Here is a 14,621-nt window from a genome sequence, read left to right on the forward strand (position 1 = left end):
TTTCCATGCGTCTCATCGATTAACTTGGCATACTTCTCAGATGTAATGATTTCACCAGGATTCAAAAACTGTAGTGGATCAGAAGACCGGCAGCTGACCACTGAACAGTGATCATGACCTTTTTTTGGTACAAGTTTGACTTTGGGAAGTGGTTTGGAGCTTCTTCTCTGTCCAACCAGTGAGCTGGCTATTGTACGAAATCCACTTTTCGTGGCATGTCACAATCTGATCAAGAAATGGTTCAATGTTGTTTCATAGAATAAGAGAAGATGACACTTCAAAAGGATGCTTTTTAAAATATTTGGTCAGCTCATGGGGCACCCACTTATCAAGATTTTTCAGCTTTCCAATTGGCTTCAAATGCTGGATGACCATAGAATGGTCGACATTCAGTTCTTCGCCAACTTCTCGTGTATCTGTAAGAGGACCGAATTCAGTGGTTGCTCTCAATTGGTCGTTATCAACATCTGGCCCAGAGCCTGGGGTTGAGGCTGCCATGACCACCCTGTTCTCTACCTTCTGTTGCACTTGGGCCCAGAGCCTGGGGCTGAGGCTACCATGACCACCCTGTTCTCTTCCTTCTGGGGTCCCCAGGAAGCTCCCAGGACTGAACGATCCCCGCAAAATACAGTGGCCAGGATGGGAGGGCTGGAGGTCAACTACCCCCCACAACTGCCACCACAACCAAGACCCCATGGAGGTTGGCCCTGAGCTCTGGGTCCCTGTGGGATGCAGGCTCCCACGGAAACTTCAGGGGATGAGCATGGGTCCTCCTGGCTGACACAGCCTAGTGGGCACTCGGTATGTGGGGCCTGTGTAGGTAGGTTGGACAGCACTGGGCCTAGCCAGGAAGCCGGGGACTGGTGTGGCCAAAGTGGGCAAAAATATGTTGCCAGAACCGAAACTACAGTGCAACCAGCCCAGCTGGTAGGGAGAAGGAGGCCTGCCTAGCAGGACCATCCACCCCTGTCCTGGCCCCAAGTCCAGACTGCCTGCCTGTACTGGACATTACCTGGTCCAGGAGGCCTGGGCATGATGGTCAGGTCGTGCGTCCCTGGGTTCCAGGCCTTGGTGGTCCCTTGGGAGCTGAGCATCCTCGAGGCAGAAGGAGGGCCCGCGGTCCACTGTTTGCATTGGCCCCTGGGGGTATGACCCCACCCCAGCTTCTCAGTGCACACGGGGATGTGGCCAGGGCTCCTCACCTGCTCTTTGGCTCCAGCTCTGAACAGCTCACTGGGTGACTCTGACAGCTTCCTCCCCAAAGCTTGGGTCCTCATCTGTGGGAATGGGGTGTCCAAGGCCCCCTGCAGGCAGGAACCCACCCCCAGCTCCTCTGGTGGGCCCTCCTGGGCTTTCTTACCTACTGGCTTGTGAGACCCGGTTGGCCAAACTTTGTGTCCTATTTTTATTTTGGCCTTTTTCTTAGTGTGTGTTTTCTGTAACTACTGCTGTGTAGATCTTCTATTGGAGTTTTTGGTAGAGAATCTTGCCCACCGAGAGGCCCCCCACTCCAGAGAGCCTCCACTTCGTGCCCCCACCCCCCGGGCTGGTCCTGCCTGTGCTGCGTTTGGTGTGAATGTTAAGTGTGATCGATCCACACGGCTGCTTGACCCTGCATCTCCTTCCTTCTTGTTGCTGACGCCGGTTCTGTTCTCTCTTTCTCCACCTGAACTGCGCTTGAAGCCAAGATGAAGGATGAGAAGTGGTTGCTACGAAAGACCCTCCTGCAGCGAATCTGCTGTGAGGAGGCTGCGCTGACCCAGCCTGTCATTTCCTTCTCTAAGCTCATTCCAGAGGTTTTCAAGGGGCGGCCTGTCCCCGCCTACTCTTGTGGCTCATGAATCAAGAATGGATTTTACATTTCCAAATGGTTGAACAAATAAAAAAATGACACTTCATGACACTGAGAAGTTTCCATGTCCATAAGTAAAGTTTTATGGGGGTACAGTCATGCCCATCTCTTCACAGGCCACCTGCAGAAGGCTGCTGTGGTGTAGCCATGGCAGAGTTGCATCCTTGAGACAAAGATCAGTTGGCAAAGCTGAAAATACTGACTCCTGGCTCTTTAGGGAAAAGGTTTCCAGTCCCTGGTTTAAGGGCTGCGTGGCAGAACCCCAGGATCTTGGTCAGCTTGTTCCTCACTCAGGGCCTGCTGTGGCCTTCGCTAGTATGTCTGCAAAGTCTGTGTGCTATGGTGTCTCTCATGGGGACGTTGAGCTCTGTCGTGCTAGATTTCAGGGTATCTGCCTCATGGTCATCTGTCTCACCAACAGAGACCCTGTGGCCAGATTCAAACTAGCAGGAACAGTTGGTCTTTGGCAGCAGGGATATCTTCAAGCTGAGCCGCCACCCACCCTGAGGTCGTCCCATGACACCCACTGTCTCGGTCAAGGTTGGGGCAGGGCTGGTGTCCTGAACTGCCCTGCGATGTGGATCGTAATAGCCAGGGGGGAGAGGGGGTTGCTATTACTCCCCATATCATGGGGAGTGCCTCACCCCCTGCGATGTGGATCGTAATAGCCAATTACTTCCCCCTGCAATGTGTGTCCATTACTAGCAGTTTCTTTTGTTCAGGATATTAGGAACAATTTCACAGGTTGTGCGTAAACAGCCTGCGACAGGAGAACGAATACCATCCTCTGCACCTCCGGATATTAGCAACCATATCACACAATGGGTGTACACTTTTTGGGAGATTTGGGATAATGTCATCCTGTGTTTCCCTGAATATTCGAAGGAATATCACAGGGTGGCTGTACAGCCACTACTCTCTTGGCAGGAACATCATACTTTACCTACTGGAAATTAGGAGCAATATCACAGACTGGGTGTCAAGCCACTGTCATACTGGAAGTAATATCATGCTCTCCCCCACAAGTTATGAGGAACAATATCACAGGGGTGTGTGTACCTTCTCCGGTACTGGGAGTAGTATCATCATCTCTTCCTTTAGATGACAGGAACAATATCACAGGGTGGGTGTACAACCCGTGTGTTTTTGGAAGCAATTTCATTCTCTTCTTCTAGGTTTTATGACTCATATCACAGGTGGGGTGTACATCCCTCGTTATATTGGATGGAATCTCATCCTCTTTCCACATGTATCTTTAGAACAATATCCCATGGGGGCTGTCCATCCCTTCAATATTGGTACTAATACCATCTTCTCCTTTCCTGGATATGAGAAACAATATCACAGGAGGATGGACGCCCCTTGCAATATTGGTAGTAATATCACCTCTCCCCTGTGGTTATTAAGGACAAAATCCCAGGGTGACTGTACGGTTCCTACTTTATTGGGAGTAATATCATCCACTCACCCCCTGGATATCAGGAACCATATCAGAGAAGGTGTCCACCACCTTCGATATTGTCAGCCATATCATCTTCTTCCCGCGTGGATATTAGGAACGATACCCCGGGATTGCGGGCGGTGTACACCCACTGCGATATCGAAAGTAAAATCAGCCTCTTTCCCGCTAGATATTAGGAACTATATCACAGGTGTGTGTGCACCTTCTGGGATATTGGTAGTACTCTCAGCCTCCACTTCGCTGCATATTAGGAACAATATATGGGAGGCAGGGTGGTTACACCCCCTGCAATATTGAGAGCAATATTCTTCTCTTTCCCCTGTACATTAGGAACCACATCACAGGGGTCTGTACGCCTTCTGCGATATTGGGATTAATGTTATCCTCTCCCTCACTGAATGTCAAAAACAATATCACAAAAGGATGTACACCCCCTGCGATATGGCCAGTAACATCATCCTGTCTACCTTTGGATACTAGGAACAACATCACAGAGGGTGTGTACACTCCCCTGCGATATTGGGCATAATGTTATTGTCTCTTCCCCTGGATATTAGGAATGATATCCCTGGTGGTGGGAGGTGGAGCACATTAAGAACAACATCACTGGGTGGGTGTACACCCCCTGCGATATTGGGTGTAGCATCATCCTCTCTTCCCTAGGATATTAAGAACAATAACACAGGAGGGGTGTAGAGCCCCAACCCCTGCGTTATTGGGAGTAATAGCATCTTCTCCCCCTCTTGATATAAGGAACAAAATCCCAAGGTGGGTGTACATCCCCTGGGATATTGGGCGTAATGTCATTGTCTCCCAAAGTGGATATTGGGCATAGTGTCACAGGGGGGTGTACGCATTCTTCGATATTGGGAGTAATATCATCCTCTCCCCTCAGGATCGTAGGCAAAATATTGAAGGGGTTTTACAACTCGTGTGATATGGGCAGCAATATCATCCTCTCCCCACCTAGATGTTAGGAACTATATTACAGGCGGTTGTACACTTCTTGCGATATTGGGAGTCATATCATCCTCTCCCACTCAGGATATAAGGAACAAGATGACCGAAGGGATGGACACCCACTGTGATAGTTTCAATAATGTCATCCTCTACCCCTTGGCTATTAGGAATAACACCATAGAGGGGTATTCACTTTCTTCGATATTGGGAGTAATATCATTCTCTCTCAGCTGGATATCAGGAATAAGTCTATTAATTACTAATATTAATACATATAGTAAAAATTAATAGCAATCATCGATATTAATAATCACAATAAAGATAGTATAAATTAATACTGGTAAAAAATGTTAATGATTAGTATAACAATTAATCATAATATCATTATTAACAATAAAATAATGGTATTAGCAATTAATGTTACTTAAATCAATACTAAGCAATGTTGGTAATAAAATAATAATTAATATTAAAAACTAATAATATTGTTAAATGACATTAATATTACTAGTTATTTTCAAGCGTGCATAATCATATATTTAAAATGGGTATCCATAATTAATAATGGTATCCTATTAATTAATAGTGCCATTGATAATTATTGAAATCGACATAGATGTTTAATAATTAATCATATTATTACTCCTAATACCACAGGGGCTGTACACCTACCTGGGATGTTGTTCCTAATATCCAGGGACGGAGAGCATGATTTTAGTTTTAATATCGCAGTAGGTGTGCACTCACCCTGTGCCACTGATGCTAATATCTAGGTGGTAGAATATGACATGACTTGCAACATAGCAACAAATGGAAAGCCACCCGGTGATATTGCTCTTAATATTCACAGAAGAAGCATATGATATTACTCCCAATATCGCAGGGAGGGTACAGCTCTTCTGTGATATGTTTCCTAGTATCCAGAGGGGGAGAGGATGATAATAATTCCAGTATCGCAGGCTGTCTTCACCCGCCCTGTGATATTGTTATTAATATCCTGGAAGGGAGAGGATGATATGACTCCCCATAGAGCAGGAGGCGTACACACAGCCTGGGATATTGTTTCTAATATCCATGGAGAGGAGAGGCTGATATTACTTCCAATATGGCAGGGGGTGTACATCCACCCTGTGATATTCTTCTTAATATTCCAAGGCCGAGAGATTGATATTACTCCCAGTATCACAGACACTGTACACCCCCGTGTGATACTCTTCCTGATATCTGGAAGGGGAGAAGATGGCATTCATCCCCATATCGCAGGAGGTGAACACCCACTCTATGATATCTTTCCTAATATGCAGGGGGAGAGAGGATAATATTATTCCCAATATTGTAGAAGATGTACACATGTCCCCGCGTGATATTGTCCTTAATAATCCAAGGCACAGAAGATGATGTTACTCCCAATATCACAGAAAGTGTACACCCCCCAGTGATGTTGTTCCCATGATCCAGGAGGGAAGAGGATGATATTACATTCAATATCACAGGGGGTGTACACGCCCCCGGAGATACTGTTCCTAATTTCCACCCGGGAGAGGATGATACTACTCCCAATATCACAGGGATTAAAAACATGGGAGTGTACAGTGCCTGCGATACTAGGAGTAATATCAACCTCTCGGCCTTGGAATATAAAGAAGAATATCACAGGGTGGATGTACACCCCCTGCCATGTTGGGAGTAATATCCTCTCCCTTCCAAGACATTAATAACAATGTCACAGGGCCGGTGAACACAGCCTGCGACACTGGAATTATTATCATCCTCTCCCCCTCCGGATATTAGGAATCATAACACAGAAGAGCTCTACCCTCCCTGCGATATTGGGATTAATATCATATGCACCTTCCGTGAATTTTAGAAACTATATCACTGGGTAGCTACCTATTAATTGCTATATTGGGAGTCATGTCATACTCTACTACACTGGATATTAGGATCTGTGTCACAGGATGAGTGTACACTTATTGTGATTTTAAAACTAAAACCATGCTCTCCCTCCCTGGATATTAGGAACGACATCACAGGTAGCTGTACACACACTGCAGAATTAGGAATAATAATATGATTAATTATTACACATCAATGACTGATTTTAACAATTATCGATGACACTAATAATTAATAGGATACCATTATTAATTATGGATAATTATTTTAAATATATTTTTATGCATGCTTAAAATTAATTATTAATATTCATGTCATTTAGCAATGCTAGTCATAATATTAATCATTATTTTATAACCAACATCACTTACTATTGACTTAAGTAACATTAATTGCTGATATGATTATTTAATTACTAATAGTGATATTGCTATTATTAACACTAATCATTAACATTTTTAACCAGTATTAATTTTTATTATCTTTATTGTGATTATTACTATCAATGATTACTATTAATTTATATTATATTTAATAATAATAATAAACAACAGACTTCTTCCTGATATCAAGCTGGGGGAGGACGATGTCAGGTGAGGAAGCTTCGTGCAGGTTCCCCATGACAGGGGGAATAGCGATGGAATCCAAATGCTGGTCCTTACTTGGGAAGCCTAGAAGGCCACTGGGAGGATGGGAAGATTGGCACATGAGGGAAGGTGCAGAGGTGGAAAGGGCACAAGAGTTCCATTTATTTACCACAAAACACAGAACAGGACTGGGCCAGAGACTGGATTCTTCCTGTCTCCTGGGGAAAACTGGGTGCATGGCCTGAACTTTTTCTCTTCTGTAGGCAACAAGACCCGCAGAGGAAGGCTCTCGTCCAGACCTTTTCTGGGAAACCTCCGGAGAAGCCGTTGCCAAATCGAAAAGAATCCATGGAATCTTGGATTTATCTGAGGGTGGGCGTCACCCTGGGCCCCTGGTCTTTGCTCCGCTAGGTCAATCTGGTTGATTTACTTTCAGGTTCCTGTTGTGTGAGGGGATCGGGGAACCCCTCTTCCCCGCCTTCTTGGGGTCAGGGACTCCACGATCCTTCCAGGTCCATTTGATTCCAGGTGAAGGCATCCGAAGATGCCATATTTCCTGTTGCTTTCTTTCTGCGCAATGATGGCAAGCATGCCAACAACATCTTCCTAGCGGCCTGAGGAAATTAGTCCCTCAGAGGCCCCAAACATGGAGGAGGCTAACCCCAGGAACATGCATGTTTTCAGAAAAGACGTCCTGGGAACCCTTCAGCCACCAACATGCCTTCAGAAGGGCATTAGTCCGTCCCACTTCACGGAAGGCTGAGTGGAGGAGCTTTGATCCAGTTAATGCCCAAGACACAGTCTTTAGAAAAATGGTATTCTTAGATCACAGCACGACAGTGCATCTTTCATGGGTCTTGTACCGATCAGCACTCACGTTGAGGATCTGTCCCTACTTCCAAGGACCGCCTGTCCATACCGTATTAAGAATTTCCTGCTGTGTGCACCTTGTCTCCGGATGTGGTTGATTTCCATGTTGGCTCCATGCTGAGGAACTTCTAACGTGTGAGATCTCCTTCCTTTCAGGCTGCAACCAGGCCAATGCCCTTCCACACAATCAATAAGAGGCCACGTGTGAACCCTGCCCTCACTGATGGCTCAGCTACCAAAATGTCTGACACGGTATCCATCTTGGCTTCACTGTCTCCCCTCAGAAAAGCCAGTCCGAGCTCCTCGTCAAGCCTCCGACCAAAGGAACGACAGACAGGGACTGTGGCCGACATCCCTCAGCCTGGAGTCAGGCAGCAGGGCCCCGAGCCTCTCGTCGTGGTGAAGCCCACACACAGCAGCCCTCAGGGTGGCCGTTGAGAAGTTCCCCAGGCTGCCACCAAGCCCCACGGCCTGATCCGGGTCATCAGCCCCCAAGCACAAGACAAACGTCCTGCGGTGACCTCACAGCCCTGCCCACCAGCCGACACACACAGCTTGGGCCTCGGCTCCAATCTCAGTTTCAGGCCAGGAGCCAAGAGACCTGCCCAGGCTCTGACTCAGGCTTGCCTGAACTTCCCCAAGAAACCGAGAATGGGTCCCTTCCAGATGCCCAAAAATGCCATCCAGGGAGGTGAGCTGGGGGCCCCGGAGACTCTCCAACCTCCGCCAGCTGCCATAGAACTCAAGTCCGTCGCCCCAGATGAGCAGGAGGACATCCGCACAGGTGCCCAGCAGCGACCGGCAGCCTCCGCACAACAGACCTTGACTGTCTACTGCCCAGGCCTGCACCATGTCCCATCACCCAGCGGCCAGCCACGATGGGGCCCAGCCTCTCAGAATGCTCTTCCGGAGACTGGAAAACGGATGGTGGAGCTCCAGCCTCCTGACAGCTCCTTGTTTCCCTTCTCCTGAGAAGCCGGGAGCCTTCCTCACTCACAGCCCTCACGTCTCAGAGAAGTCTGAGGCTCCCTGTGTTCCTGTCCCCCTGAGTGTCCTCTATGAGGACCTTCACGTTTCCTTCTCTGCAGGGGACAGCGATTGTGACCTGGAGTGAGACTGCAAGTGGCAGGGGCTCCATGGCTTCCAGCTCCCGTGGCTTGGAGAAGACCGTGGGACTGAGGAGCATGGAGCAGAGAGCAGACTGTGTGTGGTGACTCCCAAGCTCCCCAGCTCTGGTTCTTCTGTGGATGTGGGAGCCCAGGCCAGGCGGGGATCACATGCAGAGACTCTGCCTCATTGAATTCTGGTGAGGGACTTTGTAGTTTGCAGGGCTCTCCGGAAATCCGCCACGAGAAGCTTCTGTGCCAGTGATTCGTTGCCTCAGAAACTGGGTGACGGCGACGTGCAGGAGTCAGACTTCCGCTGTGATGTCAGTAGAAAACTGGGGAATTACTGTGTGTTTGCTCTCTAGATGACTGAATCAGGGAACAGTTAGGCAACCCTGAGAGATGCAGGCCTTCAGCTCTGCCCCGCCCTGACAGTAGTGTTTTGGACACTGTGAAGCCTTCTGCGCAAAGCGTTCTTGGGGGTGTTTCCTCAGCCTGGAAAATTGGGCTGTGGAATGCCATTGGAAATAGGTGTGTTTAATTGGTTTCGAAGTGAATAAAGTTCTCAAAAAGATGACGTGCTCTCTTTTCACTTTCATTTCATGTTTGTGTGGAACTGATTTTCCAAGGGCTTGAAAATTTCTTGACTTGTTAGCAATTCAAGTCATTATGTCTCTGAAACAGAGTTGATTGAGGGGACCGCAGGACTTGGCAGGACCTTTGACTTCTTAAACATCCACAGACTCAAGAGAACCTCAGCCCCACTCTACCAACACGCACCTAGTCATATTCCGCCAAGTGAATCTCACGCACGCTAACACGTGGGGAGTTTTGCTTGCACCACGAGTCCCCATTTGGCTCACCGCCATGCCACGCATGGAGTTCAAACTGTGACGGTCCCCATGAAGTGGTTTCCGGATGTGCGTATGAACGAGGCACACTTTCATTCGCCAAGTAGAACCCAGTAAAGCTGAAGTAAACTCCCAGATTTGGGACGTACTTCAGAGGTAGAATATTCATCCCGTCTCCTTTCCGGATGCCTGAGCACCGGGCCTTTCCATGCTGCTTCTCCTGATCCTAAGAGTAGCTGAGGTCAAGACTCACTGAAAGCTCTAGGTAAAGATATCCCACCATGCACAGGCTATCTCCGTTCTCTGACCTGGGAACAACTCCGACCAGGATTCCACATCTAGGAGGCCTCGGAACTGAGTGGGATTTTCTGAGCAATGCCAAATGGCTGCTCCCTTTCCGCCGCCGTTGAGGGTCGTTACCTTGATTATCCAGATCACCTAGAACGTATCAGTATCCAGAGTCAACAAGATCAACTCTCTGCTCCTCTGACAGCAGAAGGAGCATGACCAAAATGAACCAAAGAGCGTGGCAGGAAACGATGTGACCAGAAAGCTCAGAGAACAGCCGCAGGGGGATGTAAGCAGATGTTCCCACCTGAATCATGAATAATTAATGAAGCGCAAATCCAGGGGAAATCGAGTTTCAGCAGGTGCAACTCATCCAACGGGAGATCGCCGGAGGGCCCACAAGATTCAGCAACTGAGAGTCGGGTGTAGTGTCAAGTGGGACGCAATTGGTTCAAAAGATCTAGAAGACTACCGGGTCACTTGGACCACGTGAGAAAATGCCCCCAATGTGCTAGTTCAGCATTCCAACTCCTGCCTGTCTCTTCCCGCGCAAGGAACATGGACCCTAACTCGTGCAGGTGCAGATGATGAAGGGCAGAATGAGGGGACGAGGCACCCAAGTTCCCCGACAAGAGAGTTCCGCAGAAAGTCCGCTGGATCTTCGCAAATCCAGAGAAATGGCAACGGGACCCAAGGAAATAGAGCCCCACCGGTGTCCTGGAGACTCTTCAGGCATAATGCCTGGAACCGCAGGACGAGCTGAAAAAGGAGCCAGGAACCGAAGGACAAAGCGGTGTTGACTTTCTTCATCTGGGTTTCCCAGTGCAGTCCAAGTCACGGTGGTTTCCAAGGGCCTCCTGGAGGAGAAAACCCGTGAGGGTGTGGTCAGGGTTTTCTGCTGACGCACTTACTGTGGGGAAGAAGGAGAGGCTCTGAAGATGGATAACGGCCGAGATTGCATGTCAAGGTGAACCGCCTTGATGGCACTGAGGCCTACCTTGAAATAGACTAAATATGGTCCAATTACATTATGTCTATTTTAGCACCTTATTTGAAAAAAAAAAAAAAAAAGATGTAAAATAAGACAGGGGTACATGTGCCAGTGCTACATACCTGACGGGAAACATCTATTCTTCAAAGCTTGCAGCTGTACACACAGGTTTTAGAATGTCTGTCCATAGTGAATATCATCTTAGAGTGGGCTGGGCAAATAGACCTCTCCAGGTCATGTAATTGGATTAAGTTGATTAGGTTAGGGTCGGTTTCACGTTAGGGATGCAGAGGCAGTATAAAAGGCAGCCTGGAAAGCACAGGTCCCTCTCCGCCCCTACCTCCGGCTTCCTGAAGGCTGCATCGCTTCCAGCAGGGCTGCTCCAGCACCTGCCCATCTGAGCGCCGGCGCACCTGTCCATCTGAGTGCCAGCCGAGGAAAGAAAGTAGACCTGTAATTTAAGGTTAGTTTCCCTGAACGACTATTCATTTCATGTAATCCCTGAGGGGTCGGGGGGAAAGAGACAAAGGAGACCGAAAGAAACAGATCACACTGGGGCTCGCTGATGGGGTACGATGTGTTCTCCTTACCGGTAATTCTTGGAACAGAAAGCGAGAACACATTTCCATCTCCGTGGCTGGGATAAGAGCCAGATGGAAATGCAAAAAGAAATTTACTCCAGCATGCTGAATGGGGGGGTAAATGGAAAAAGAACTCTGGAAAAGGGGTCGTTTGCCCTTTAGCCATGTAAGAAATTCATATGCCACTTGTTCAGCTTTTGTTTAGATGAATTCGTATGGCATGTGTAAAATACCAGAAAAATAAATAAAGAGGGGCTGGAGCTAAAGCCAAAAAGACAGAGCAGGAAAGATCATCACCTGCTAGTGTGCTAGAGAGGGAGATAACTTCTCTAGATGAATTTGTGTTTGAAAGTTGCCTAGTGAAACGGCAAGAGTAGCAATTCAAGTTCTGATAGGAAGCATCCCTTATCCCTGACTTCAAGCAGACCTGCCAAGGGGCGACATAGGCCATGCCCTGTAGCTTCGATTATTTTGTCCCTCAGAGGAGAGAGAATCACTGTGTCTTCTACTGGAGTGAATGGTGATAGACCTAAGTCCAGTCTCCAGAATCAGTTGTTTGCTTGGGGTTGAAATCTCAACTCTACATACCTAGGCCATGGGCCATGTGGCAGGCGAGGTTTACTCTTGGACCAGGTAGTCACGGCAGAGGAACATACAATATCTGAGGATACACACACCACATTGTGATCCACAGATTTGACCGACGGGTGGTGAAGTCTCCTCAGGACCACAGCGTCAAGGAATTAGCTGAGGGTTTCTCGTGGGTGTGTGAATATCCAATGTCTTTAACCACTGCTTTGTGTGTGTTTGTGTGTGATTCAGGTGACCCAACCATCAACCCCTGAAAAAGGCGGCCATAAAACGCCCAGGACACACAAAGATGATGGCACGTCGTGACCCCAAAAGTGGGACAAACAGACTCGTGAGAGCCCAGACCCTCCAGAAGCAGCAGAGGGCCCCAGTTGGGCCAAGGGCTCCCCCACCCGATGAAGATGATCCCAAGGTACGTCTAGCCCTGGAATCTTTTGGGTATCGAGGGGGGAGGAGGGGGCGGGTGTCACACGGTCCTCAGATACTGGGTTGGATTCCAAAGAGTTCTGCCACCGCCATCGGGGTTGCTTTTCCCATCCAAGGTGGGCCTGGCTTGGGACCTCCTCCCTCGCCCGATAGGTCCCTTGAGAGACTCTTGGGAGCAACCTCCCTTTCCACTCAGAATCCTGTGTAGCCAGGTTGGGCTGTGTTGTTGACATCGGGTTCACGATCATCACCACTAGAACCCTGAGTCCTTCCTTTGAGAGTGCCTCCGTCACATGGGCTTCGGGAGGGAACATCGTAACCGAACCCTCCCACCACTTAAGGGCCCTCATGCCGGTGTCCCCTCTTTGGAATCCTCATTCAGTTCTGAATTCACAATCCGTCTCAATGTTGACATTGGATCGTTGCCTGTGGCTTCAGCTCATTCACTGACATCACTTCCTTTCCACCCACAGGTCAAGTGCAAAAACTGCGGGGCCTTTGGCCACACGGCCAGAAGTACCATGTGCCCCATGAAGTGCTGGAACGGAGCCCTGGTTCCTCAGACCTTTGGGAAAAAGGAAGGGAAGGAAAACCTGAAACCGTGGAAGCCCCAGGTTCAAGGGAACCCGGGGCCCTTGAACAAGGAAAAGGGAGAGAAGGAAGAGAGACCAAGGTGAGCAGTGGGAGGGGTTTTCACCACCCTCAGGGTACTGCCACCTAAGGACACGGTGTCTCTGCACCCACACACCGTGTGCCTTTCCGTCTCTGAGTCAGGGAAGGAACGATGCAGAGAAAGAGACCAGAGCTCCGTGTCCTCCCGGGTTCCCCACCCAGGAGCTCCTTTGGCTCTGGGAGATACAGGGACGGGGGAGAGGCGGGGGCGCTTCATTCAGGTTCCCCATGACAGGGGAAAAAGCAACGGAATCCAAATGAGAGTCCTTACTTGGAAAGCCTTGAGGGCCACTGGGAGGATGGGAAGGTTGGCACATGAGGGAAGGTGCAGAGGCGGAAAGGGCACAAAAGTATCATTTATGTATCACAAAGCGCAGAACGGGACTGGGCCCCAGACAGGGTTCTCCCTGTCTCCTGGGGAGAACCAGGGAGCAGGGCCTGAACTTTTTCTCTTCTGCAGGCAACAAGACCCGCAGAGTAAGGCTCTCCTCCAGATCTTTTCCGAGAAACCTCCGGAGAAGCCGCTGCCAAATCGAAAAGAATCCATGGAATCTTGTGATTATCTGAGGGTGGGCGTCACCCTGGGCCCCTGGTCTTTTTCTCCTCTAGGTCACCCTGGTTGATTTCCTTTCAAGTTCCCGTGTGTGTGAGGGGATCGGGGAATCCCGCTTCCCCGCCTTCTTGGGGTCAGGGACTCCACGATCCTTCCAGGTCCATTTGATTGCAGGTGAAGGCATCTGAAGATGCCATATTTCCTGTTGCTTTCTTTCTGCGCAATGATGGCAAGCATGCCAACAACATCTTCCTAGCGGCCTGAGGAAATTAGTCCCTCAGAGGCCCCAAACATGGAGGAGGCTAACCCCAGGAACATGCATGTTTTCAGAAAAGACGTCCTGGGAACCCTTCAGCCACCAACATGCCTTCAGAAGGGCATTAGTCCGTCCCACTTCACGGAAGGCTGAGTGGAGGAGCTTTGATCCAGTTAATGCCCAAGACACAGTCTTTAGAAAAATGGTATTCTTAGATCACAGCACGACAGTGCATCTTTCATGGGTCTTGTACCGATCAGCACTCACGTTGAGGATCTGTCCCTACTTCCAAGGACCGCCTGTCCATACCGTATTAAGAATTTCCTGCTGTGTGCACCTTGTCTCCGGATGTGGTTGATTTCCATGTTGGCTCCATGCTGAGGAACTTCTAACGTGTGAGATCTCCTTCCTTTCAGGCTGCAACCAGGCCAATGCCCTTCCACACAATCAATAAGAGGCCACGTGTGGACCCTGCCCTCACTGATGGCTCAGCTACCAAAATGTCTGACACGGTATCCATCTTGGCTTCACTGTCTCCCCTCAGAAAAGCCAGTCCGAGCTCCTAGTCAAGTCTCCGACCAAAGGAACGACAGACAAGGGCTGTGGCCGACATCCCTCAGCCTGGAGTCAGGCAGCAGGGCCCGGAGCCTCTCGTCGTGGTGAAGCCCACACACAGCAG

General features: G+C 49.0%; 2 protein-coding genes across 2 annotated transcripts in view; both read left to right on the forward strand.

Annotated features, from left to right (window-relative positions):
• LOC105534487 (putative protein FAM90A5P) overlaps positions 1-8,741 on the forward strand; it is a 12,122-nt gene extending 3,381 nt beyond the window's left edge. The window contains 6 exon segments of the mRNA XM_011973213.1: positions 736-820; positions 1,022-1,126; positions 1,220-1,370; positions 7,021-7,129; positions 7,784-8,370; positions 8,372-8,741. Coding sequence (XP_011828603.1) covers positions 736-820; positions 1,022-1,126; positions 1,220-1,370; positions 7,021-7,129; positions 7,784-8,370; positions 8,372-8,741 — 1,407 coding nt within the window.
• Positions 8,742-12,324: 3,583 nt separating this feature from the next.
• Positions 12,325-14,621, forward strand: part of LOC105534488 (putative protein FAM90A5P) — a 2,940-nt gene continuing 643 nt past the window's right edge. Inside the window, 4 exon segments of the mRNA XM_011973214.1 lie at positions 12,325-12,447; positions 12,935-13,134; positions 13,594-13,702; positions 14,359-14,615. Of these exon segments, the coding sequence (XP_011828604.1) occupies positions 12,325-12,447; positions 12,935-13,134; positions 13,594-13,702; positions 14,359-14,615 (689 nt within the window).

This window comes from Mandrillus leucophaeus, unplaced genomic scaffold (assembly GCF_000951045.1).
Source record: "Mandrillus leucophaeus isolate KB7577 unplaced genomic scaffold, Mleu.le_1.0 Scaffold1357, whole genome shotgun sequence".
In the NCBI taxonomy this organism is placed as follows: Eukaryota; Metazoa; Chordata; class Mammalia; order Primates; family Cercopithecidae; genus Mandrillus; species Mandrillus leucophaeus.